Source organism: Sander lucioperca, chromosome 11, assembly GCF_008315115.2.
Source record: "Sander lucioperca isolate FBNREF2018 chromosome 11, SLUC_FBN_1.2, whole genome shotgun sequence".
Taxonomy (NCBI): Eukaryota; Metazoa; Chordata; class Actinopteri; order Perciformes; family Percidae; genus Sander; species Sander lucioperca.
In genome coordinates this window covers 17274535-17301701 of record NC_050183.1, presented here as the reverse complement: position 1 = coordinate 17301701, position 27167 = coordinate 17274535, and the positions used below count along the sequence as shown (strand labels likewise).

Here is a 27167-nt window from a genome sequence, read left to right as displayed (position 1 = left end):
CATGTCCGTCCCCTGCAAAAATGCGAGCAATTCCATTGGCTGTGTCCTCGTCCTATAGGACGAAGAGATGGTGGACAAAAAAAAAATAAGAATTAAATGTCATTCCCATCAGCTGTGTGTGAGGGAGACAGCGCCAACAAGGACCTGCAAAATTAAACCGGTACATCATTTAAAAATATTTAAATGTGTGCGTTTAATCGGGCGTGTTTTTAATGGCAAGGTGTACTTTTCAGTTATTTTACTCGTATATATTGCTGTTACAAGTGAGTGTTTTGAATGTGCTGAAAATCTATTAGATTTTTAACTGGGTTTACTTATTTCCTATTTTCTTATGCACACTGAGGAAAGCATGGGTGATGAGCTCCCGGTGCTTAAAACTGATGGGAAATCTTATTCACAGTTGCGTCCTGTTAGATTTGAATTCGTTTTATTCAGAACCTGTCGTGTCTTTTCCGCATTAGTAAAATATAATTCTGTATTTTATTTTATAATGTTGTATTCTGGGTCTACAGGAGGTAGGCTACTGTGTTGGAGTGCCTGTGCAGCATTGCAGACATGCCTGGGCAAGCCTCCTCAGTGTGGTCTTCATTCAAACATGTGAATATATGAATGAATGAATTAGTTTTAATTATTGTGTCACCATGCCCACTCCGCATGGTTGTACAAGACCCCGTAATTTCATATAAACCAGATCCAGAATGCTGCATAATGTGCATATACTTTTTCAAACAATCGTTCAAACATATTGTGTTGCTGTCGCCATCTAGCGATATCCTCAAAATCTGGACATTTTAGGTTATATAGCTTAACACTTCTCCTGCAAATTACAGGTGATTTTTTTTTTTTTTTTTTTTTTTTTGAAAGAGTTCTTTTAATATTGAGATTTAGATAAAAAGTAAGCAGTTATACACTGTATGTGTCGGATATGTTTTTTTTTTTTTGGTAAAGCCAGAAAACAATCTTAATCTCTGCCATTTCTATCAAGAGTGACAGATATTTGGTTAAAATACTATTAATAGTACGTTTTTAAAATAAAACAATAAAAAAAAGCTTTAATAATGAAAACATTGTTTTTCCCAAACTGTTTGTACATATTTTAAGTGACAAAAAAAAGCTGAGTGATGATTCGTTATGTATTCTTACTGTGTTCTGTTCCAGACATGGCTCATCTCCTGATCCACCGCCTGTATTTCCTGCTGATCAGCATTCTGGCCTGTCAGTGTCCTGCAGTCAGCGGGCTGTTTGAGTGGCTGAAGGAGGCCTCGGCTCCTCCACCAGCAGCACCAGCAGCACCTCCACCAGCAGCAGCAGTTCCAGCACTTCTTGCAAAGGATGCTCAGTTTGAGATGGCTACAACAGATGAGAGGTTTTTGTCTGAGGCAAAGCAGATGGAGCTGAGCCCGTTAGACAGCTGTCATTTCAAGGTAAACTTGAAATTCAGGGTTTCTCAGTCTTTGGCCCAGAATCCACTTTTGCAAACAGGGTCAAAGACTTGTTGATTTGTGTGATTTTATATGTAAGGCTGCAACTAATAAACATTTGGTTAATCATCGATTAATCTAATAAGGTCCTCAATCAAACCTGAAGGTGATGTCTTCAAATTGCTTCTTTTGATAACCAACCGTCTGAGACACACACACACACACACACACACACACACACACACACACACACACACACACACACACACACACACACACACACACACAGTGCGTTTCACTATCTTTGTGGGGACCCGTCATTGACATAATGCATTCCCTAGCCCCTTACCCTAACCTTAACCATCACAACTAAGTGCCTAACCTTAACCCTTACCCTCACCCTAACCATAACCTAATTCTAATCCTAAAACCAAGTCTTAACCCTCAAACAGCCCTTTGAAGTTGTGGGGTCCAGCATTTTGGCCCTACAAAGCTACCTGGACCCCACAAGTATACTGTATTCCTGGTTTTTGGGCCCCACGAATATAGTTACACACACACACAGAACCTTATGTTTTTAAATATTGGAACCAGCTAATTGTTTGGGATTTTTGCTAAAATTGTGTAAAAGGTGACAAGACAACCTAAGATCTGTCATGAGATATTTTGTGATTTTTAAAAATGCAATTACAGTTTAAAAGTTAAACACTGCTGTAAAGACTTTTCCATCTTTGGACCTTTTCATGAAATGGCGGCAGTCCTCGAAGCTTTGTTTGCCATAGCAACCGTAGGCCTACGCATCCACTGGTTTGTCCTTTTTATATTTGAATGAAGCGCTGTGCTCCGTCGTAGGTGGTTGCCCAGCTGAAGGCGAGCTGTGAAAGCCTCCCAGAGGAGCAGCTTGCGAAGCTTGGAGTCGTACTGTTTAACTGCCAGGCAGAGGTTGAGGGGCGCCAGACCTACCCATGCACAGAGGAAATGGTAAAATACACAGTTAGGATTACATTTTATTTTCAAAATATTGTGTTTTTAAACTTTGTGATGCTATTTTAAATCTACTGTTGTTGTTGTTTCAGACTATAAAAGAGTGCACAGCAGACATGGATTCAGACACATGGAATGCTTACCACATAGTGAGCAACAGAGCGCGCTCTGTTTGCTACGCGACTCGCCAGCAGCTCTTCCGGCGCAGAGCAGAGCACACTGTCAACGCGCTCATCTCGACAGCCACGAGCCAGCTAGACGCAATGAAGGGCCTCAAGGTAGATTTTAGTTTTCGGTCACCTTTTTTAAATCTTCATGTGCACAGTATGCAGGTTGATTTTGCTTTGATCTGCGTTTTGTGACAGGAGGGCCAGCTGGAGCTGAAGGAACTGACCGCAGCCTCCTTGGACAAGCTGCTGGATGGTCACAGTGCTCTGCAGGAACAACAGGGGAAACTGTATGAGGGCCAGGGGCAAATGGAGAGCTCACTGAGGGACAACTTGGAGCGTCTGGGCCAGGAAAAAGCCCTCATCGCCTCTGGACAGGAACTGGTAGCCCAGCTCATTCAGGGCATTACAAAGAGAATGGGTGAGAGCTTTCATGTGTTCATGCATCTCACACTGCAAAAGTATTTTTAGCATTTAGTATATTTGGCACATAATTAGAGTCATACATTAGTTTTGATTAGGGCTGCAAATTACGATTATTTTCACTGTCGATTAATCTGTATTTTCTTGATTTTCTCGACTTTAGATCGTTTGTTCTATAAAATGTCAGAAAATAGTCGATCAGTGTTTTTCCTAGCCCACGATGACGTCCTCAAACGTCTTGTTTTGTCCACAACTCAAAGATAATCAGTATACTGTCACACAGGAGTGAAGAAACAATAAAATAGTCACATTTAAGAAGCTGGAATCCGATAATCTTTACATTAAAAAAATAACTCAAACCGATTTTAATTATCAAAATAGGTAACTTAATAGTTGACAAGGAATCGATTTAATCTTTTCAGCTCTAGTTTAGACAAGTATGGTAATGATTGAATTGTGCTTGTCTGAAGTGTCGACATACCAAAATGTGTGCCTGCATTGCTGTGTGGCTACTTTTAAATAATCAAATGTTTATAAATCTTTATCTGCATCAAAATAAGCATGATTGATTGATAGACAGACAGATTTGGTAACACTTTACTTGAAGGTATCTACATAAGACTGACATGACACTGTCATGACACATGAACCCTAACTCTAACCCTATTCCTAACTTGTCGTGACAAAAACTGAATGACACTTAAAGAAGCCTTATGTCATAAATGTTTGACTTGTTTATGTTTGACACATTCATGACAATGTCATGTCACTCTTATGTAGATACCTTCAAGTAAAGTGTAACCAATTTTTTTTTTTTTTTTTTTGTGTGTGTGAATAAACTAGTTAATTTTATTCCTCAAAGAAATAGTCTATATGACAGTTTCATGTCCTGAATGAGTTCTATTCTGCCCCTTCAAAATAAAAATCTAACAAAATACTGAGCTATAATTCCGATTTGTTGTTGGACAGAAACACTAGATATTTATCGACTGCCTTCCTGTCTTTTTTTTTTTTTTTTTTCTTTTGTATTAAGAGAATGTGAGTGAGCATCTGCAGATCCAGGGCTCGGAGGTGCAGGACAGCCACAAGGCGATTGTTAAAGACCTCGCAGATGTTAGACACCAAGCTCAGGACATCCACCAAAAGATTGGTAATCAAAACGGAGCATCACAAATCTAAATTCATCACATCTTTTTTTTTTTTTTTTTTTTTTTTTTTAAACGTTTCGTTAAAATGTCAATTTCTTGTGGCTGATCAGATCACAGTATGTTGGAGTTTCTGCAGTACCAGGACCAGACCTCGCAGTACTACACTGACCTGATGAACAAACTGGAGCGCATGAACAGGACCCTGGGAGCCACGCTGCACTACCTGGACAACATGCAGAGCCGCATCGAGGAGAGGCTCCACATGATCCAGGGCTACCTCGGTTGGGCAGGTGAGACAGAACACCCACGGTGCAGTGACCACGTTTGTCCACATTTGTCATGTTTTCTACAAAATAATTTGTTGATTTAAATAACAATTTTGGGGTCTGACATCTATGATGAACTGTAGTGGCGATTTGTCCTCAGATTGAACAAAACAAACTTAAAAACTCAAAGTCAAACAGCCACTGAGGCACCGAAGGAGTGAATCTTACGCAGCGATAAAAACGTTCATTGTCCAGGCAGAGATGGCATTTTGTGAGGTTTATTTATCCAGTTCTCGGCAAACAAACATTTTAAACAAAGGAACAATAGGCTCTGATAAAAAACCATCAGCCCTCGCCGGTGTCTACATAACTGATCACCCATATACTCACCTAAAGGATTAATAGGAACACATGTTAAATTTCATGTTAATTAAATTATCTAATCAACCAATCACATGGCAGCTGCTTCAATGCATTTAGGGGTGTGGTCCAGGTCTAGACAATCTCCTGAACTCCAAACTGAATGTCAGAATGGGAAAGAAAGGTGATCTAAGCAACTTTGAGCGTGGCATGGTTGTTGGTGCCAGACGGGCTGGTCTGAGTATTTATATATATCTGCTCAGTTACTGGGATTTTCACGCACAACCATTTCTAGGGTTTACAAAGAATGGTCTGAAAAAGGAAAAACATCCAGTATGCGGCAGTCCTGTGGGCAAAAATGCCTCGTTGATGCTAGAGGTCAGAGGAGAATGGGCCGAGTGATTCATGCTGATAGAAGATCAACTTTAACTCAAATAACCACTCGTTACAGCCAAGGTATGCAGCCAAGCATTTGTGAAGCCACAACAGGCACAACCTTGAGGCGGATGGGCTACACCAGCAGAAGACCCCACCGGGTACCACTCATCGCCACTAAAAATAGGAAAATGAGGCTACAATTTGCACGAGCTCACCAAAATTGGACAGTTGAAGACTGTAAAAATGTTGCCTGGTCTGATGAGTCTCAATTTCTGTTGAGACATTCAGATGGTAGAGTCAGAATTTGGCATAAACAGAATGAGAACATGGATCCGTCATGCCTTGTTACCACTGGGCAGGCTGGTGGTGGTGTAATGGTGTGGGGGATCCCTTTCGCCTTCAGAACTGCCTTAATTCTTTGTGGCATTGATTCAACAAGGTGCCGGAAGCATTCTTTAGAAATGTTGGCCCATATTGATAGGATAGGGTCAAACACAGTATTAGTATGGTGTTCCTAATAATCCTTTAGGTGAGTGTATGTAGACTTCACCTGGTGGCTAAGGTTGCGTGGTACTTTCAAAACAAAAGCACTAGCAGATACTTAAAATAATAAATATAAATTATTATTATAATATAAACAAGGTTATGTAGCTGTATGATTCAAGCAAAACAGAAATTAAATAAATATTTAACTATTAAATATAACCAAACAATGAATAGCTCCAACATGAACCATTAAATACACTATGCATTGAGTTGAAATGATTTGATCACCATTCCAGTAATTTTTTTTTAAAAGCAAAAAATGCCAAACATTCTCTTCCAGCATCTCAAATGTGAGGATTTTTTTTTTTTTTTATTTTTTTTTTCCTTTTGTCGTATATAATATATGAAATATCTGTTTGAGTTTTGGACTCGGCTTGTTTTGTTTGAGAAAACAAAACTTATTATGATGGCCCATTTTTTTTTTTTTTGACAATTTGTCATTTCAGACAAAACAAAAGAATAAATCAGCAGACTGACTGATGATAAAAAATAAACATCAATTGAATCTTTAATCAAATCAAAAGTAGATCTCAGTGGAATCTTAGGGTTTTATGGATTCAGTTCAAGAAAATATATTATTCATAAAAACATGTTTTTGACTTTTAGTATAATAACCAACATTGTATAAATCTAAGATTTCTAAAAGCATCTTTTCCTACAAAGTCTGCAAAAAATCAACTTTCATTAAAAAAAAAAATGTATTCAAATAATTGTTTATTGCACATGAACACCCCAGAAGTGTGGTAACGGACCCCTCCAGTCAACCATTAGGATGATCACATCAGCCAAATATCATCCTCTGTAGTCGGAGATGTCCTAAAAAAAAAAAAACACTTAAATATGGCTATGATTTTTATTTCCCTTGTGCTTCTTGTGATTACAGGTTTGAGCCTGACCGCCATGTGGACGTGTATTGCACATACGGGCTACTTCGTCATGGGTGCAGTCCTGCAGACGTTCCTGCGTTGTCCAGGTTTCTCTCGAGCCATGCTGCTGCTCGCCGTGCCTCTTAACGCAGTGGCCGAGGTCAACCAGCAGCCGGCGCTGGATCTCCCCTGCCTCAGCCTGCTGCTGCTCATTCTCTCTCTGGGTACATACGTAAAGCTGCTCCCAAGGCAAACACAATGTCTCCAGTAGTCTCATTCCTTTCTCACAATGTTTCTTTTGTTCACATCTGCAGGGCAGTGGTTTGCGAGTCATTTGTGGGTGTGCTTTCAGTCCAGAGGAAAACCAGCCGCCCCGCTGCCGCTGGCCTCATGGGCCATCGTGGAGCCACAGAAACCAGGATCATCCAGCTCATCCTCGTATCCGCCGTCCTCTACACCGCAGAAGTGAGTCTGCGGAGTTCATTACATACCGTCTATGCTGCAACTGATCATTTTTATTAGCAAACAATTGTTTTGCCTATAAAATGTCCAATAATTGTTAAAAAATGCTCTGTATAGTGGCCGGGTTGGCTCGGTTGGTGGAGCGGGTGCACGTGTGGAGGTTGACTCCTCGACGCAGCGGCCGCGGATTTGACTCCGACCTGCGTCCCTTTGCTGCGTGTCATTCACCTCTCTCCCCTTTCATGTCTTCATCTGTCCTGTGTAAATAAAGGCCTAAAAATGCCCCAAAAAATAATCTTTAAAAAAAAAAAAAAGAAATGCTCTGTATAATTTCCCTGAGCCCAAGTTGACATCAAACGTTCTTCGTTTATATGTCTAACAAAGATATTGGGTGTACAATGATACAAACATACTTGTTTGTATGGCATTTTTGCTAAGAAGTGACACAAACCATTAATCATCAAAGTAGTTGCTGATTCATTTTACATGTATCCCCTGAGTTTGATGCAGATCCTAAATTAGAAACGTCTGGAGTTGCTATCACTAAAACACAATTTTCAACAATTGTGCAGCATTATGGGAGATGGGTGCTCTTATTTCTTTAACTTCTTTTGTTTCAGAGATGAAAATGATGGCTCTATCGATCAAGACGACCTGTTGAATCAGGACAGCTTCATATCTGGTATGAAATATGAATATAAACTATTGTACCTTAACAGTAAAAAAAAAAAAAAAAAAAAATTACAAATTGGCACCTTTTTATTTCAGTTACTCATATTTGCACTCACTTATGTCTTTGCCTACAGGTAACTTTGGCGTATCAGCAGCGTCTCCCCTTCACAGGAAGCCAATCCCAGAGTCCAGGTTTACGCCAATCATTGGCACACCCAATCACTCCACTCCCAGGCTTGTACCACAGCCAGTTCTTTCAAAGGTGAGCAAATCGAGTTAAAGTCATACCATCGCTGTTAGGTGAAAACCTTTGTGTCCAAAACTGTTGTTTTTCAAGAAACGAAGAAAAAGGCTAATTTGAAAACATTGAGCTATTTACCTCAGACGAAGTCAGACAACATCGACCCGTCACAGAGTGACCAACAGCATTGATTAATGGAACAAATTAAATGACAAAATATGGAGATACAAGGTTTCTGCCTGACAGCGAAGATATGAAGGAAATTCAGTACCTCATGAACTAATAAAATTTGCCTTTACAAATGTTGCGTATTTATTTTTTTTTTTTTTTGTAGGCTCTGGTTGCCGATATCCCCCTTAGAAACCTGGGAGGTGTTTTTGATTTTGTAACCGACTCGCATGATTTCATGAACGACTCCCGAAGTGCGAGTCCTACCCCGTCAGTAGTCAGCAACAGGTCAGAGTTTTGCCTTAAACACTAACAAGCAAGTGTTACTAATTGATTAGGCCTTTTTCAACTGTTGTTCTTTACTAAAAAATAATTGACTTTTTTTTCTTGTCTCGGCAGCTCTTTATCAGGCCGTCAGCTGTGCAATGGTATCACAAAAACAGGGAAGGTCTGTAAGAAGAGAGCCGTGCTAGGACAGGACTACTGCAGAATCCATGAAGGGGGGCACACCTCCTATGTTGCTAAATGAGCACTGCATTTCTTTTTAGACTACATATGTTTTAAATATATTTTTACTGCCATGTTTAACGGTTCATTTAAGTAAACACAATTTGATTACCCATGGATCTGTCTGTATTCAAACAGAGCAACTTTTTTTGATAGTGCCTTCTCTGCAAAAATGTTTTTATCAACTCTTATTGTGATGTCATTTTAAGTTCTGCCTGCCTGTTTATTTTTAAGTTAATAAATTATTTCTTTACCATGAATCAGTCTGGACTTCTCATACCTGTCAGAAATCTCAGCCTGTGGCATACTACTTAAAGATTCAGCCAAGAAACTTAAGACATTACTGATATAAAACATTTAATTTGCTCAGTGCAAATATACTGAGTAAAAAAAAAACATTCAATGCACTATTCAAACAGCACATAACATTTTTGTTCAATAAATACAGTGAATTAAGAACTTAACCCTTAAAGAGTTAGTGAGGAAAATAAGTATTTGAACACCCTGCTATTTTGCAAGTTCTCCCACTTAGAAATCATGGAGGGGTCTGAAATTGTCATCGTAGGTGCATGTCCACTGTGAGAGACATCTAAAAAAAAAAAAAAAATCCAGAAATCACAATGTATGATTTTTTTTTAACTATTTGTATGATACAGCTGCAAATAAGTATTTGAACACCTGAGAAAATCAATGTTAATATTTGGTACAGTAGCCTTTGTTTGCAATTACAGAGGTCAAATGTTTCCTGTAGGTTTTCACACACTGCAGGAGGGATTTTGGCCCACTCCTCCACACAGATCTTCTCTAGATCAGTCAGGTTTCTGGGCTGTCGCTGAGAAACACGGAGTTTGAGCTCCCTCCAAAGATTCTCTATTGGGTTTAGGTCTGGAGACTGGCTAGGCCACGCCAGAACCTTGATATGCTTCTTACAGAGCCACTCCTTGGTTATCCTGGCTGTGTGCTTCGGGTCATTGTCATGTTGGAAGACCCAGCCTCGACCCATCTTCAATGCTCTAACTGAGGGAAGGAGGTTGTTCCCCAAAATCTCGCAATACATGGCCCCGGTCATCCTCTCCTTAATACAGTGCAGTCGCCCTGTCCCATGTGCAGAAAAACACCCCCAAAGCATGATGCTACCACCCCCATGCTTCACAGTAGGGATGGTGTTCTTGGGATGGTACTCATCATTCTTCTTCCTCCAAACACGGTTAGTGGAATTATGACCAAAAAGTTCTATTTTGGTCTCATCTGACCACATGACTTTCTCCCATGACTCCTCTGGATCATCCAAATGGTCATTGGCAAACTTAAGACGGGCCTTGACATGTGCTGGTTTAAGCAGGGGAACCGTCCGTGCCATGCATGATTTCAAACCATGACGTCTTAGTGTATTACCAACAGTAACCTTGGAAACGGTGGTCCCAGATCTTTTCAGGTCATTGACCAGCTCCTCCCGTGTAGTTCTGGGCTGATTTCTCACCTTTCTTAGGATCATTGAGACCCCACGAGGTGAGATCTTGCATGGAGCCCCAGTCCGAGGGAGATTGACAGTCATGTTTAGCTTCTTCCATTTTCTAATGATTGCTCCAACAGTGGACCTTTTTTCACCAAGCTGCTTGGCAATTTCCCCGTAGCCCCTTTCCAGCCTTGTGGAGGTGTACAATTTTGTCTCTAGTGTCTTTGGACAGCTCTTTGGTCTTGGCCATGTTAGTAGTTGGATTCTTACTGATTGTATGGGGTGGACAGGTGTCTTTATGCAGCTAACGACCTCAAACAGGGGCATCTAATTTAGGATAATAAATGGAGTGGAGGTGGACATTTTAAAGGCAGACTAACAGGTCTTTGAGGGTCAGAATTCTAGCTGATAGACAGGTGTTCAAATACTTATTTGCAGCTGTATCATACAAATAAATAGTTAAAAAATCATATATTGTGATTTCTGGATTTTTTTTTTTTAGATTATGTCTCTCACAGTGGACATGCACCTACGATGACAATTTCAGACCCCTCCATGATTTCTAAGTGGGAGAACTTGCAAAATAGCAGGGTGTTCAAATACTTATTTTCCTCACTGTAAGTGATAAATGCTGAAAAAGACTAATCCCGACAGATTGAACCCCTAATTAACTTTACTTATAATTATGAACACTGCCATAGTTAACATATTCTACATACAGGTCGGTAGACAAATTGTTTTATACTTTCTATTAAGAGAAATGTTGCAGACTTGAATTCAAAGTGATATAAACTCAGCAAAAAAAGAAACGCCCCTTTTTCAGGACACTGTATTTTAAAGATACTTTTGTAATAATCAAAAACTTTAGAGATCTTCATTGTAAAGGGTTTAAACAATGTTTTCCATGCTTGTCCAATGAACTATAAACAACTAATGGACATGCACCTGTTGAACGGTCAAAAAGACAATAACAGCTTGCAGGCGGTAGGCAATTAAGGTCACAGTTATAAGAAAATTAGGAAAGTAAAGAGACCCATCTACTGACTGTGAAAAACACCAAAAGAAAGAGGCCCAGGGTCCCTGCTAATCTGCGTGAACGTGCCTCAGGCACGGTGCAAGGAGGCATGAGGACAGCAGATGTGGCCAGGGCAATACATTGCAATGTCCCTACTGTGAGACGCCTAAGACAGCGCTACAGGGAGACAGGAAGCACAGCTGATCGTCCTCGCAGTGGCAGACCACGTGTAACAACACCTGCATAGGATCGGTACGTCCGAATGTCACGCCTGCAGGACAGGTACAGGACGGCAACAACGACCGCAAGAACTGGCCAGTCTGGTGCAGTACATGAGGAGGAGATGTACTGCAGTACTTAATGCAGCTGGTGGCCACACCAGATACTGAGGGCTACTTTTGATTTTGTTCAGTTTATGTCTTAGTTGTTAAATCTTTTAATGTTCATACAAATATTTGCATATGTTAAGTTTATTTAAAATATAAAAGCGGTTGAAAGTGACAGGACGTTTCTTGTTTTGCTGAGTATATTTAGTCTAGCTCACTGAGTGGCTGAATCTAACTGGAACACACAATTCAGCCACATCCATCTACCTTTGCACATGAGCCACCTTGTTTTCTCCCAGCCCTCTCCACCTTTGCCATCCCCACGTCCTCTTCCAACAGAGCGGGTCATAGATCGACTTTGTACCAAATTCATTGGCAGAGCGTTCACTTCCTGGCTGCGTCATAGTTGGCAACAAACCAATCACAGGTTTCCTTTAAAGCTGTTAGTTAAAACAAGAAGAATAAGTGAAGACAGGCAGCAGATGTAGTCAAAACATGCTTCTTTTCATTTTTACCAAGTATTTAAAATGTCTGCACTGCTGGAATTCACACACACACACACACACACACACACACACACACACACACACACACACACACACACACACACACACACAATTAGTCAGTCCCACCTTGTTTGAAGGGTGTGAAGGTGAAGTCCGGCAGGTAGCGGTGCAGCTTTGCATTGCTGGCTGTCTTTTTGAACTGGCCGTCTGCTTTACTGGTATCAAACTGGAGGTCAAAGGTCAAGGAAACTACAGGGAACTGATGGTTAGAAATCTGATTCAAGAGGAAGGTGCACCGTGTTGAGTCGCCTCAAATCTGGAACATGGACTTTATATTGTAAACCTCTAAAAACTTGCTGTGATGACATTGATTAACTTAGCGTGATCACAAGGATACCACCACTTCTCCTTTAAAGTCCAGTGCTTGCACAACTGCTTCTGCAGCTTCTTTGATGGACACTTCATCCTCCTCTCCAACTGGAACCAGCAGACACAACACAGGTTTTACTACGGATGTAATTCACCTTTCACTATCGATATGCTGTGTATAAGGACTTACCAGAGAGAATGATTGGATCGACCTCTGAATACTCTCTCAAAACCCACAGGAAGAGACGAGCCAGGTCCAAAGAGTAGATGAACTGTCTTCTGGGAGTGCCGGAGCCCCAGACCACCAGGGGCTTCCCCTCCTCTGATCATAAACACAAACGAGTACACAATTTATATGACTTCATGTATCCCTACTATACCCTACGAGTTCAATGCATGGGATTGGTATCAGCGCTGTTACTAATCTTATATTAAATATTGTTCTTCAGTCACAGTCATTAAATAAATGGTAACAACACAACTTAGTAAACGTAATAAGGTTTGCAGACACCTTAAAAGAATGTATGAAAGTATCTGATAGTAGTGATGTGGAGTTCTAGTCTTATTACTGATCTAAGATCACAGTGAGGTGGAAATTTTAAATTGAAAAAAGAAAAAAAAAAGAGCATTAATAGACTTACTTTGAGCAATGTAAGCTTTGTGAATGAGGCCTGGCAGCACATGACCATCCTCAATGCTGAAGTTGTCATGGGGACCAAACACATTAGTGGGAATCACAGCTGTATAGCAACTCCCATGCTGCTGGAAATACGCCCTGTGAAACATACAAACAGTTTTACAGACAATTCTTATTCTATGTGACAGTGTAAATGTACTAAACATGCAAAACCAACAACAGAGTTCCCACCTGTTATGAACATCAATCATTCTCTTTGCATAGGCATAGCCGAAGTTCGACTCATGAGGTGGACCGTTGTGGATCTTGTGCAAAGATGTAAAGTAAAGTTAGTTGCCATTTACAAATGTGCCGATACTTGCCAGCTAAGAGCACACATAGGGGCCTTTTACCATGGTCTCGTCGATAGGGTAGGTGGTTTTATCCGGAAAGATGCAGGTGGACAGGCAGGAAACAACCTTGACCGCGCCAACTTCATGTGCTGCCTGCAGCACGTTATCGTTGATGTAGACATTGTTTCTCTGGAGGGGACAGATACAGCATTCATTATTCTATTACCCAACAAGGTCTTCTTAGCCTTAACACATATCCAACAACCTTTTTCAAACATATGTGCTGATTTATTAGATTCAAGATACAAGATACTTTATTTTCATTGTATGAACACAACGAAATTACGTTGATGTCAGTCAGTCCAATTAATAAAAACAAGATAAAAACTAATAATAAAAAAAAGATAAAAGCAATATACAATTAGCATTGATAGTAGAAGCGTGACTTTCTCATACCCAAAAGTCCAGGTTGTACTTCATGTTCTTGAAAAGCCCCCCAACCATAGCAGCCAGATGAATGACGTGGGTCGGCCGATATTTTTCAAACTCTGCCCGTGTCTCCTCCATGTTCCTGAAGAAATGCCACAATAACACAGAATGCTGAAAGTGCAGAGACAGTCTCCAAATTGTGTGCATTAGTAGTAACAAATACATGTGTTTGCATGTTTGCAGTAGCTAAAGAAAGTATGCTCTCACATGAGGTTGGCATCTTTGGAGGAGAGAAATATCCATTCTTCCCCTTCCTTGGCTCCCCCCTCCTCTTTGACCACATGCTGTATAGCCCTGCCCACCAAGCCGGATCCTCCTGTCACCAACACCCTCAATGGAGGGGTGTGATCACCCTGACAGCTCATCTAGACAAAGCAAAACACAAAAAGATTTAATGGGTCACAAATATAATACAAACAAAATAAGATATGAGTGTTTGCATATGATTGTGAATCTATATTTCGTTTCACAAAGGAGCAGGTAATATGGCACTGACGGCTCCCTGATAGTGTCTACAGGTGGGTGCGTTGGGTCAGGTAAATGCCACGTCATGCAACAGTTGAGTGCAGAGGATACATATATTCTTTACAAGCCCCAAGCAAGACGTTTGATTAACTATCAAACAAAACAAACAGAGAGCAATTGAAAAGAGCCTTTGCCAGCAAACGTTATGTTGTTTACAACTTACAGAAACACTTAACTTGTATATAGACATTTTATTCGTGTGGTTGTGATTGTTTTCTGTGTAACGTTAGGTATATGAACAATGCAAAAATCAAACTCCTTGTATGTGCAAACATAACGTCAGTGGCGGCCCGAGCCGTTTGGGGGCCCTAAGCAGAATTTGATTTGGGGGGCCCCTCCCACCACACGGAGTCACCTGTGCTTGACGATTATTGACACAAATGGCCCGCTATAATGTTACATTGTAAATTAATACAGTGAGGTTAGGTATTAATACAGTGACGGATTATGAACTACTGTCTCCCTGGGCACAGATGGATAAGGACACCCCCCCCCCCCCCCCCCCCCCCCTATTTGTGCAATAGTGGGTGCAAACGGGGAGGGGGGGGGGGGGGTCTGTGGGTACTCCCCCAGAAAATTCAGAATTTGGTAGATGTGATTTCCTGTATTCTGGTGCATTTTTGAGATGGTCAGCTGGAGAAGGGCAATACCTACATTTGTTCAGATTCATAGCCTTTTGCTTTTTGACATTTTGAGGTAGTGACTTCACCTAACTACTTGGGCTTCAGGGCCCCTTGACCTCTTGGGCCCGGTAGGCTCATTCAGTAATCCATCCTTGCTCACATGCCAAAAATGTTTTGGGGCTCCCCTCTAGACTTCTGACCCCCCTGGGCTTGGTAAACCCCTGTATTAATATAGTTGTTATTTACGCCAAACCAGTCACCTTTTAACCTTAGAGGGTACTAAAATCACAGATTTATTTTAAACTTTCATATTCAAAGTGAAGCACGAAGTGTGGTTTACTGAAGTTGAATTAAAAAAATAACAAAATACAACAGGATTTCTATTTGTTGTAAACAAGTATATCAGTTTAATGACTTGTTTTTCAACAGACCTTTGAACAAATGTGCAAATGTGCATTACATGAGCAATCTTCAACTACAAAATAAAAGGGTCAATCAAGCCAAACTCACATTAGAAACCCTATATTGTTAACTAACGTAAACTATAGCTAACTTAACGTTGGTTAACTAGCTTACCTCTATTTTCGGATGACGTAGCCTATAACAACGAAATCCCAAGACCAACTTGTTTGTTGTTACCTGCTCATTAGAGATGACCACTGTCCAGAACTGGGTTGTGCAAAGCCAGCCAGACAAGCTAACGTTATTAGCCAAAGTTGATGTGCTAGCAGGTAACCGCTGTAACATTCATTCCTTTCAGCGAGTGACGCTACATAAACTAACTAAACATGAATGTGACAACTATGTCGCAAGTAAATTATATAACTTCTAATAAATTATAAGTATGCTTCCCTTCTAGAGCAGTAAAACAATGTTAACTCCGAGCTTAACAAATAACGGTAAGTAGCTGGCTCTCACCCGTTAGCTGTAAACTAGCTACATGGACAGCAAACTAGAGAGCCAGATAGAATGTAGAACTCGGATTCCGGTTATAACCTTCAAAATAAAGTTTTATTGATGAACAGCCGGGTCGTTTTCGTGCCTCAAATAGACACCCTGAAGTGCTGCAATTATTCTCAAAGTGAAAAGATATTAAACATACATGTTTTTCATACTACTATTTTTCTTACAGTATTTTGATATTTTGATAGGATTTTTTACTTTTACTTTTTTATGAATATACGCTTTCCGGTTTTTCTTTCACGCTGCAAGACCTGCAGTTTTTTATCTGCTCATACTAACAACAGTTGTTGACTGTACACAACTTCATTGTCTGTCAGGAAAATATCCAGAACAAATCTTTCAGTGGTGGACTGTAACTAGCCTAGTACATTTCTTTGATTACTGTAGGCTATGACAAATTTGAGGTACTTGTACATTTAATAATAATAATTTATACTCGTTATTCATCCCCAATGGGGAAATTACAATTTACACTCTGTTGTTGTTACACACAGGCCTGAAATACACACACACATGCTCAGGTCCTTTTACATGCACTAATGGAGAGATGTCAGAGTGAGCTGCGACTGCTGAACAGGCATCCTGAGCAGTTCGGGGGTGTTGGTTCAGTGCCTTGCTCAAGGGCACAATGGCAGTGCCCAGGAGGTGAATTGGCTCTCCAGCTACCAGTGTATTTACCAGCTACCAGTGTATTTCAGCCTGACGGGGACTTGAACCAGCAAACCTCCGGTTCCCAACCCAACGCCCTACGGACTGAGCTGCCATTACTTGAGTATTTCCATTTTATGATACTTTTATTCCTATCCATATCAGAGGCAAATATTGTACTTTTGACTCCACTACATTTATTTGATAACTTTAATCCTGATTCAGATTATTAGGGCCTATAGTCTTCGTAATACAATCAACTAATTAATTATGATGTATTATTCTATACTACTACTACACCACTTTACATTAGATCTACCTTATGCTTGAAATTAATCACTATTTATAATCCAATGACATAATATTAATCTGAAATGGGCCATTCTGCATAATAAGTAGGCGACTTTTACTTTTGGTACTTTTGATGCTAATACTTTTGCTTATAATCAAGTAACATTTTGAATGCAGCTTTTTACTTGTAACAGAAAAAATCTATTTCTATGTTTTTTACCCTATGGTATTGCTACTTTTAAAACATCTACACGCACTACCAAATTCAGACAAAACTATCTCGGTAAAAAAGGCCTATGAAATACAATTAGTTTTTTTTTTTTTTTATCATGAGCCATAAATCTCCTCATGAATGAAAACTAAAAAGTTTGGTGTACACCAAACTTTTCAGTTTTCATTCATATTTATATTCACATTATTTTTTACACTAAGAAAAGTACTACAATAAAGTTATGTAAAAAAATGTAAGTAATCAAATAAGTGTCATATTACTTAAAATTATTACTATGTTCACCGGTAATGTTTATATGCAGGTTCAAAAAATCCAAGCTATTCTATATTTATATATTATATTCAAGCTATCCTTTCTAAGGAGGTGGAGTTCATAATCCAAGCTGTATATACTGATAGAGGCACACCAACAGAGATGGCCTTTTTTACACTTTGCTCTGGCTGGTGCAATGACCTGTTCTCACCTATAAAGGTCAGCAGTTAGTAACTCTTGATGTCTGAGGGATGCCCCTTAAGAGAACAGCAGCTCACTTTAAAAAGCTGGATCATATATTGACTTATTGTAACATGAGAAAAAAATGCAGACATGAAAGCGGCTTTTTCTGCTATGTTAACAAAAGGTCGATTTTGATCTCACCGGGAACATCATCCAATAGGTCAGTTTGTCCAAATATAACAATCTTAGTACTATTTTTATTAAGATTGAGAAACTTTCAATCCATTTTAAGTTTTGATGTGGTGTTCATTCTGTTAACAAAAATGATCAGTTTAGCCAAATTACAAATACATTTGTTTTCTTTTTTTTTCTTCTTTTTATTATAACGCATTCATTCAACCAAAAATACTTATTTACTGGAATAGGATTCCAGTGCAAATGCAAACAAATAATGCAGTTCTTCAATTGGCAAAACATCACAGAAAATTAAGCTTTCATTTTAAGGATTTTGCACATTTTTTATTTGAATTGGCCCAACATCTTCTTCTGCTGGTTCTGTCTACTGAGGAGACGAGAACCTGCCGAGGAAGAGGATGGACTTGGTCTTATTGTGCCTGATGAAGAAGAGGAAGGGGTGGTCCGCTGTGAAGTGTTCCTCCCTCAACATACAGAATGCTATCATGCCTGCTGTGGCTGCAGCCGCCTCCGTCCCCTCCTCGTTCACCTCCACAAAGGCCTTGTGGGCCACCGTAGACAGAAAGAGTCCTCGATCGCCGTTCATGCCGGACAAATCGGCCTTCGCCGCACAGAACACGTCTTTCATGCCCAGTTTGTACAGAGGCTCACTCAGCTCGTAGTCTTCCTCCAGCTTGAACTTGGGCAGGTGAACCAGGACTTCTGAGTGGACGTCCATGTTTTCCCTGTTGGTCCATTCGTCCAGCTTCTCCCTTGTTAGCTCAGTCTCCAGCTGGAACACACACACACACACACACACACACACACACACACACACACACACACACACACACACACACACACACACACACACACACACACACACACACACACACACACACACACACACACACACACACACACACACACACACACACACAGTATTGTATGACATTGAGATCAAGATCTCTTTTGCGAGATCCAAAACCATGGGTAATTTCAGAGTTATTATTCTGCGTATTAGTTGATATCGATTCTAAACTTTTCCAAGAGTGCAAATGGTTCATAATGTATGCATCACAGCTTGTATTCGTAAATATGAGCACATTACCCACGTCTTAGCTTCACTCCACTGGCTGCCCGTATATTTTAGGATCCATTTTAAAATGAATTTACTTGTGTTTAAATCCCTAAATGGTCCTACCTGTCCGAGCTGCTTCACCCCTACACACCGACCTGTAGGGCTGTTCCCTCTTAGTCGATTAGTCGACTAATCACTCGTTTTGGTCTTAGTCAACTTAGATTTCTTTAGTCGATTAGTCATGTTTTATGCTTTTTTCATGCTGAATGACTTATTTCCAAGAAACGTACGAGCACATCTCTGGTAAACACAAGAATTAAAGTGGTGCTTTTGCATGACTCTTTGCAGATCTGTCGATTAAATCAACTAATCGATTAGTCGATACGATTGAATGAGTGTTAGTCGACTAAGAATTTCTTTAAATAATGCACAGCCCTACCGACCTGCTCACTCAGGTCAGCTGAACAACTGCGCCTGAGTGTCCCTAAAACGAAGCGGAAACTTAAAGGGGATCGTGCCTTTGCTGTGGCAGCTCCAAAAATATGGAATGACCTACCTCTGCCTATTAGACAGGCTTCCTCACTGTCTAATTTAAAATCTCTTCTTAAAACCCACCTTTTTTCCTTGGCCTTTCCCAACTGAGGCTGACATTTTTGTGCAAAATGTTTACTGTGATACTGTTTCATGTTTTAAATGTTAAATGTTAAATGTTTTAAATGACTTCTACTTTGTTCTGTACAGCACCTTGTGCAACGTTGGTTGCTTTTTAAAGTGCTTTATAAATACATTTTGATTGTTTGATTCTTTTACATTCCTTGCAAGCCTAGTTAGTTGCTTCTGGGCTGTGTACCTTCAGCAGAGGGTCAGAGCCGTCCGCGGACTCCTCAGGCAGCAGGATGAACATGCTGAGCTCCTCATCCACGTACGGCAGCTCCAGGACCTGCAGACCGAGCTCAGGAATGTAGTTGTAGGGCAGCTTCTTCATCTGGTACATCATCTGGACCGGCTTGGCCTCATTCTGATGTGCAAGAAACAAAAATTTAAAGATGATCCGAACACGTTAGAAAGTTTGAATTTAGTTTCTAGATGTTCAGTTCCTCATTTGTTAAATGGTGTTCCTGTATCTAGTGTTCATGTCTTTATGCTGCACACTTCACCTGGTTGACTTTAAAGGTCATCTCTTTGGTGTTTGCCACATCAAAGCGATTCATCCAGTTGCCCTTGAAGTAGATAGCATTAACCAGAGCCAATCTTGTCATAGGGGTGACTGTTCCTGGCTTCAGAAGATCTTTGATCTTATCTGAAAGGGAATACACAGACAAAGCAACCATTTAACACTGATTCACAGAAGACCCTATCAAGTGATCGCTGTCGCTGGTCCAATTAGGATTACTCACTTTCTGTCTGCTGCTCGACCCAGCTGTTGATCTCCGCTCTGCACGCCTCTGAAGCCCCGATGAAATCAACAGCCTTCAGGTCTGCCTGGTAGTGCTTCTGCGTGGCGTTGAGGAATTGCTGCAGAGAGTGGATAACGTCTTATCAATTCAGTCATTATAAAGTTATCGATTCAATAACAGGGTCTTCTGTGATGAGTGAACACCGAAAACTCACCGGGAGGAAGTTGGCGGTAGTTTCTCCGTAGAGACGGTTGGCTAGTTTCAGGATGTATGATGCAGATGGCGAGTTGATGTCAGCGTTCAGTGTCTGGAAGTCTGTGTGGACGCCTTCACCAGAGCTGAATGAGAGGGCCTGTGTGCACGTTTGGAACAACACACATTATTTTGGGATCAAAAAATTGTTACAGGTAGTGAAAAGTAAGAATATTACACTGTTCTATGAGCTATGATACCTTTACAGCTTGTAAGACTTTTGCTAGAAATTTAAAAAATGTGGTTAGTGGAGAAAAATTACCCTCAACTTACTGATACATTTGCAGGTTATATGATGCGTAATATTGTCAAGCATCTATGCTGTACATGATGTGTAGTGTTGCTTCCCATGGCTGTTACACTGTATATAAGCTTAATAATAGATATTCTCTATGTGCCTTTTAGTTGCTTGTAATTCTAATGTTCAGTCATGTCTGTTGTTTTAATATTATTAAATGTATGTGCCTGCTCTACATATTATACACTATAAGGCCAAATGTATGCAGACAGGCATGCCCCCATACTTGTGTGTACTTTTGTGCACTTTGGATCTAGGGCTGTTTTTTTAATGGTATGAGCTAGATCACTTAGTTTTAAATAAGGGGAAGCTTAATGCTAAAGTATACAATTCCAACTTTGTGTCAATGGTTTGGGGAAGGCTCTTTCCTGTTGTCCCTGCACAAAACCAGGAATATAAAGAAATTATTTTCCTAATTTGGTGTGAAATAACTGAACTGGCGTGCACGGAGCCCCGACCTCAACCCTATCCCACACCTTCGGGATGAACTACAATGCCGACTAGGAGCCAGGCCTAATCGCCCAACATCAGCGGCCGGACTCACTCATGCGCTTGTAATTAGGATCAAAACTTTGCAGCCAAGTTTTAAAGTCTGGTGGGAAGACTTGCCAGAGGAGTGGAGGCTGTTATAGCAGCAGATGAATGCTGTGTTTGCTAATGTTTCGAGTATTGAGTCGTCATTCATCATCAACCTGCTGAACCACTGCAGATGAAGGTTTGCCATTTTGGCTAAAGAGAACACATTTCTATTACAGAGGTCATTAATCAAAATAAAATACAAATAACAAAGGATTTACTATACTTCAGTAGTAAACAGGTTTTACGAACTGAAACAGTAACTCTTTGTTCAACTTCCAGTTTTTATAACCTTCTGCTTTTAAGCAACCAGTACGTTACTCGTTTCAGAGGTGCTTACTGAGGTCAAAGTACAGGTATCGTAAGACTTTGCCTGTCTGAAGACACGCCTTTCAGTCTTTGCATACAATACACACCTTAGCCAACAGCCTGAACTTCAGAGCTCACAAAATGTTTAATGGAAACAGGCCTGGTCGACTGCATTTCGTAATGTTTATTACTTTTTATGACTGGGCTAGAAGTGGAGGCGGAGGTGCATGTAATAGAGAGACAGTGTGCTGACCTGTGCCATCTGAGCAGCAGTGTCTCCTTCAGCACCCAGGTAAACCATAGCCAGGGCCGAGCTGATGCTCAGCGGGGAGACGAAGATGTTCCCGGTGGGATTTGCTTGGCTCAGAGTGCGGAACAGCTCCAAGGCAAAACCTGTGTTTGAGCTGCTGATGGCGGCCATAACTGATGATGTACGGTTTTCCTGTAATGAAGGAAATCGGTTTATAAGTCCATTTTGTAAAATACATTTTAGGACAGATTTTCATGTTAACAGAAATGCACCTAAATTATATTTCATAATTGGTGTCTAAATGAAACAAACTGTAACCTAAATACATTTTTCATCATACACAATTGACAACACCCACCAGGAAAGAGAGGCTTTACAGTCCTTCAAACTAAGGGATTAAGGGATAATTGATTGTTCACCTATTTACTTTGGTTGCACATTACCTCCTTCTCCATCCCTCTTATCTTTATTGTTAACATAAAATAAAGGCAAAATGCAAAACATTATCTGCAAAGTTTTGTTGCAAGTAATGTGTAACCTGTGAAACCCTCATACATATCTCTACCTAGAAAAAAGGAAGACTGAAATATGCTTTTAGAAAACAAATTATTCAATACATATCCATAAAGCTTCCCCTCCCCCCTTTTGTTAATGCACCAATTAAATGTAGCCCACCTGTGGTTCGGTGGTGCCATTTTACCCACAGCAGGTGATGTTGACACAATTTTTTTGGCCCTAAAATCATTTGAATGATCTATTTGCACATGCAGCCTATTGGCATTGTGGTCACCTGGGCCCAGTTTTTCAAAATAGTTAATCTGGATCAAATTGATACAGATTTGGAAATCCCATGTTTTGCTCTTTATCACCTGATCCAACTTACTTTTATGACTTTTATTTCAGGATTACCAAATCCTGTTTACCAGAGCCGTAAATGGAACCAACAGTGTAGTCTACTGGCTTAGCAAAGAACAACAGGTAGGCAAAATACTGGTGGTCACAAATAGCCATAGTTTGTTTTAATTTTAAGAAACAGAAAAGCTGTAATAAACAAAAACATTTGACATTCCTTATTTTGTTATGTTAAATAGCAAAACAAAAACAATACTATCCAATAGTCCATATATCATTAGATGTGACAACATGCATCAGTAAACCTTTATTTTATGATAAATGATTAAACCAATATTGGACCAAATAGATCCCAAACCGAGTTCCAAGTTTTGAAAAAACCCAAAGGGCAGGTTTGATCCAGATCAAATGTAAAATCGGATTACATGATCTGATCTTGTTCGGAATCCCTCTTTTGCTTTTGAAAAACCCATTTCCAAGATCTGATCCAATCCGTGATCCTAAATCCCACTGGATTACTTTTGAAAAACTGGGCTCTGGATGATCATCCAAGACACTGTGATGTGTACATCCACCTCCACCATGGTTTAACCACTAGGTTTAAGATATATTTAAAGGGAATTCCGCATTTACAGCGAGTTTATACCGGGTGATTCAAAACATGATTCAGGTATTGAACTTTTTTAACTTGACAGTTTCACAAAATCTGAACGCATTTATTAATAAAGTTGATACAAAACGGTGTGTGTACGTCTCTGACTATAGTGGCAGTTTTCACACGGTCGGACACCCGGAAATAAACACCCAGTACACACGACCATCTTTAAATAGCACATTGGCCACACTAGCTGGTGTGAAGTACGCAGAGCACCATAGATATCAGCAGGTTAAAGCTACATGATAACACAGTCCGTGTGTGTTTCAGGCCTATTAGCTAACGTTGTTACATTACCTGGTGGTCCCGCGACGACTGAGGCACGCTCTGCTCGCACGCACTTAACGTGTGGAAAAGTGAAAGCAAAACGTAAAAAAGTAAAAAAGTCCGAAAAAGTCCCCTAGAAATAGAGACACCACAAAGTGCAGGGCCAGTGGTTAAACCCAGAAGTCTACCGCTTCTCATTTATACGGAACACAAACAGTGGTGTGGGTGGGACGCGTGACTGGGCGATAAATCACTGACTGGTGACAAATACATGCCTAATGTCCAGATACTGAGGTCAGCGCTGTGGAAAAGTTTGAACAACATTTACACCAGTTCTTAAACCACTTTTAATATTGAAATTATTATTTATTGAATTAATTATTGTTTTTTTTTTTGCTATCCGATGACTGCGGATGGGTGAAGGCAGGGCCATAACCAGGGTTTTAGATCCTCCAGCAGAACCCCACCCATCTCACACATTTCTGTCTAGCCACCCACACCAAACTCTGTACAAATTTCAGAGTATTTAAAAACCACAACATTTCACATTTAATATAAGCATTTAACAGTTCAATCTTATCTCCCAACATGAGTCTAAATGTTTGATCAAAGCCTTCTCTTCACTGCCAAGTAGATTCAAAATGTTTATTGTCACACCGGTTACACAAGTACAGATATGTAAAAATGCTTATACTGGGAAGCTTTATTTGAAAAACAGTAAGGAGCTAATGTAAGGGACACATTAAAGTAACAAATATATACAATAACAATTCTAAGAGGCAATGAAAGAAAACCAGTAAATAAAAAGACAATAGGCTATAATAAAATATTGGAAATGCCAAGTCCTTTATTTAGGTGGTAGTTTTTTTTGCCCACAAACAGACATTATTTTTATTTAAATATTGGAATCATCTAAAAAGTGTTATATGTGTGAAATCCTGTCATATAAAAGCCTCGTATGTCATGTCCTGTTACACTGATATGAAAATATGTTTTAAAAAAATTGTAATAAATGATTAATACAAGTACACCTCTGCCGTCATCGTGACAATTATGAAATATTTCGCAATGTGTCATATTTTATGTTGCTCAGATACAGTGGTGGAATGAAACAGTACATTTACTCGAGTACTGTACTCAAATACAATTTTAAAATGCTTGTACTTGAGTATCAGCATTGTAGTCTATATACTTCTACTTTATTTCAGAGGAAAATATTGTACTTTTTACTCCACTACATATATCTGACATCTAGTTACACGCAATTATTTTTTTTCTTATTAATACAAAACATAATCAACACATAAATTATATACAAGTATAGATTAAGCTACTTGTGAAAATATATATATATATTATTCTGAAAAGCCTATTTTAACTTTTGAGGCTTGAAGTACATTTTTGGACTGCTAATACTTTTCTACTTCCACTTCTTACTTAAGTAAAACATCTCAGTATTTCTTCCACCACTGCTCAGATCTTAAAGCCAGATGTTTTCCAACACATTCATAATTGCAGTAACATAATCCTTCTCTTTTTGGAGCCCAGAAAAAAAGCAAGACAAGTTTGAAAAAGAGACCGATTGAGATTACATGAGCACAGTGGAATGTGATGTTTACTTTGGGGTCTTCAGGTTTCATAAACAGTCTGCCTTACTAAAAATACTATGGGTTACTTCTTGGAATACTGAGCCAAGTGAAAGGGAATCTCCAGGCATTTTATTTTTGTTCATTTTGAATTGAAAACCTTCGGAGATGAACAAATATGTACCCTATTTGAATAATTCAAATCATGTTATTGAACATCACTTTAACTTCTTGCTATACTCAACCTGACGCTTAGTGTACAGTATATAGCTGTTTCCTTTCTCTTTGGCTGAAGGTAGAACTTTGAATAAATACTTTTTATGTAAAAGGGCGTGAGCCAAGGCAGAGTAGAGGTTGTTCTTTTGAAACGTGTGTTGAAAGGTGTGTCTGTGTGATTTACTATAGAGATTATATCTTGTCTCCACCCGTCATGCAGACATACAGTATAGCCTTGACAACCACTGAAACATGATAACATTTATGATTCATACAACTCTTGGACTCCAGACCTCTCTGTTACATAACCACCATCCTATAGCCTGAGCCTTTATAGTATAGAAGCCCTCCTCCCCTATGTCTTCCTTACACAAGTACACAAAACAGTACTTTAGTATGGGAAATATAGATGATGTTTCACCCCTGTAACAAACCATGCCGTACTGCTCAATGCATCGGTGTTAAATAAGTACATTTTGCCAAACTAAATTACATTCAAGTTAAAGATGCTGTAGGTAGGATTGTGAAGATCCAGGACTTAGCCAACAAATTTGAACATCAACAACTTCTCAGTCCCTCCTCCCTTTCTGCTAAAGCCCAAAACGGTCTCCTAAGCCCCTCCCCCCACAAGGGAGAATGAATGCGTGTGCATGAGCAGTGATTGACACGCAATTAGACACCCCCCCCCTGGCCCTGATTGGTGCATCTGAACAGGGAGCTGTGGATTTTTGCAAATCACACTACAGGCTGTAGGTGGTGCCAGAGTAGCTGGATTTCTTTTTAATTACCTGCTTCATGTAGTTCTACTGGAACATAGGGTCAGTTTCAGCAAATATGACAGAAAGTTAGTTTTATAAGTCTTACCTACTGCACCTTTAAAGAAGTTTCCTAATTTAAGTCTGGAAGTCTAAAAAAGCCTAAGAATCTGACCAAGGATCTAATGTCAACACTCGATACTTGCCGCTTCACAAAAGGTGAAAAAAGAGAAACATTTACTAAAAGTTCATTTTTTCGCTACTAAATTAATTGCTCAGTTCAGGACACTTTCCCTTCTTACAGAAAGTGGAACATTAACAGTAAAAAACTTAAATAATTACAAGAATGAACAGAGAAACTCAGAGATGTCACATTTATTTCTAAGAAGGCTTAAGCCTACTAATTGTTAAGAAGAAAATGCAAATACTGAATACTGATACTGAAATGAATACAAATGAGTGAAATGTTAAAACATTTTAAAAATGCTAAATGATTGTTGTTGTTGTGTTTACTACTCCTTTTTGGTGGTCCTTGGTGGCCCAATGAACAAAGCCAATCAATGCACAATGCAAACAGAGAGGGCTAAACATATGTATTCCACTAGAGGGAGCCAGAGGGATGTGCCGTCACGGGAAGATGCCTACTCTTCTACACTTGATGCATGTGTATTATAAAACTGTCAGTGCATCATCCCACATTAAGCATGGACAAATTAAGAAAAAGGTTTTTTCCACAAGCTTGCACTACCTGGCTGGTATTACTACAGTATGTTTGAATGACGTGTCTAAGTGAGGGTTTGGTCCTCAGGGTTTTCTGCATTAGGAGTTTGAGTGAAGATTTAAAAATGAAATTAGAAGAGAACATATTGGCGGGTCAATGTATAATATTGAACTTATTAATCATTCAGTTTGACATATTTTTTGACTTGAATTAGACACTGTAATTGGTCTAAAAGGCACATTCATGCATTGCAGCTGCAGTCAAGTAAACATCATCATTCACTGTTTTGGCTATTATTTAAAATAGTCTATTATTTGATATA

At 39.7% G+C, this 27167-nt stretch overlaps 3 protein-coding genes and 1 long non-coding RNA gene across 8 annotated transcripts; 1 reads left to right on the top strand and 3 right to left on the bottom strand.

Annotated features, from left to right (window-relative positions):
- Nucleotides 1-7: 7 nt before the first annotated feature.
- On the top strand, nt 8-8869 carry bmb (brambleberry). 2 transcript variants are annotated; one of them, XM_031282416.2, is made up of 13 exons: nt 8-160; nt 1159-1424; nt 2274-2402; nt 2498-2683; nt 2771-2993; nt 4029-4145; nt 4254-4433; nt 6577-6783; nt 6874-7024; nt 7642-7703; nt 7828-7955; nt 8269-8390; nt 8502-8869. In XM_031282416.2, the coding sequence occupies exons 2-13, from the start codon at nt 1161-1163 to the stop codon at nt 8629-8631; spliced, it is 1899 nt and encodes a 632-aa protein (XP_031138276.1). In that variant the 5' UTR covers nt 8-160; nt 1159-1160; the 3' UTR covers nt 8632-8869. The 2 variants fall into 2 exon arrangements, with proteins under 2 accessions (XP_031138276.1, XP_035863056.1); XM_036007163.1 differs by lacking the exon at nt 8-160 and adding an exon at nt 246-263.
- Nucleotides 3250-26609, bottom strand: LOC116038209. Its single transcript, XR_004102052.1, has 3 exons — nt 26599-26609; nt 26414-26421; nt 3250-3329 (listed from the first exon to the last, which is right to left on the bottom strand). It is a non-coding gene; the product is annotated as an uncharacterized LOC116038209 (long non-coding RNA).
- LOC116038194 (GDP-L-fucose synthase) lies at nt 10688-15868 on the bottom strand. 3 transcript variants are annotated; one of them, XR_004898755.1, is made up of 11 exons: nt 15464-15859; nt 13947-14104; nt 13707-13821; nt 13311-13439; nt 13150-13223; nt 12923-13056; nt 12472-12603; nt 12310-12389; nt 12039-12138; nt 11612-11846; nt 10688-10855 (listed from the first exon to the last, which is right to left on the bottom strand). XR_004898755.1 is itself a non-coding variant. In XM_031282429.1 (10 exons), the coding sequence occupies exons 2-10, from the start codon at nt 14102-14104 to the stop codon at nt 11791-11793; spliced, it is 978 nt and encodes a 325-aa protein (XP_031138289.1). In that variant the 5' UTR covers nt 15806-15868; the 3' UTR covers nt 11596-11790. The 3 variants fall into 3 exon arrangements, 2 of the variants coding, with proteins under 2 accessions (XP_031138289.1, XP_031138288.1); XM_031282429.1 differs by lacking the exon at nt 10688-10855 and having other exon boundaries at nt 11596-11846; nt 15806-15868; XM_031282428.2 differs by lacking the exon at nt 10688-10855 and having other exon boundaries at nt 11596-11846.
- serpinb1 (serpin peptidase inhibitor, clade B (ovalbumin), member 1) lies at nt 17428-23839 on the bottom strand. 2 transcript variants are annotated; one of them, XR_004898754.1, is made up of 8 exons: nt 23598-23839; nt 21797-21985; nt 20323-20460; nt 20109-20226; nt 19869-20011; nt 19562-19729; nt 17588-18423; nt 17428-17550 (listed from the first exon to the last, which is right to left on the bottom strand). XR_004898754.1 is itself a non-coding variant. In XM_036007164.1 (7 exons), the coding sequence occupies exons 1-7, from the start codon at nt 23763-23765 to the stop codon at nt 18016-18018; spliced, it is 1332 nt and encodes a 443-aa protein (XP_035863057.1). In that variant the 5' UTR covers nt 23766-23839; the 3' UTR covers nt 17431-18015. The 2 variants fall into 2 exon arrangements, 1 of the variants encoding a protein (XP_035863057.1); XM_036007164.1 differs by having other exon boundaries at nt 17431-18423.
- Nucleotides 26610-27167: the final 558 nt, after the last annotated feature.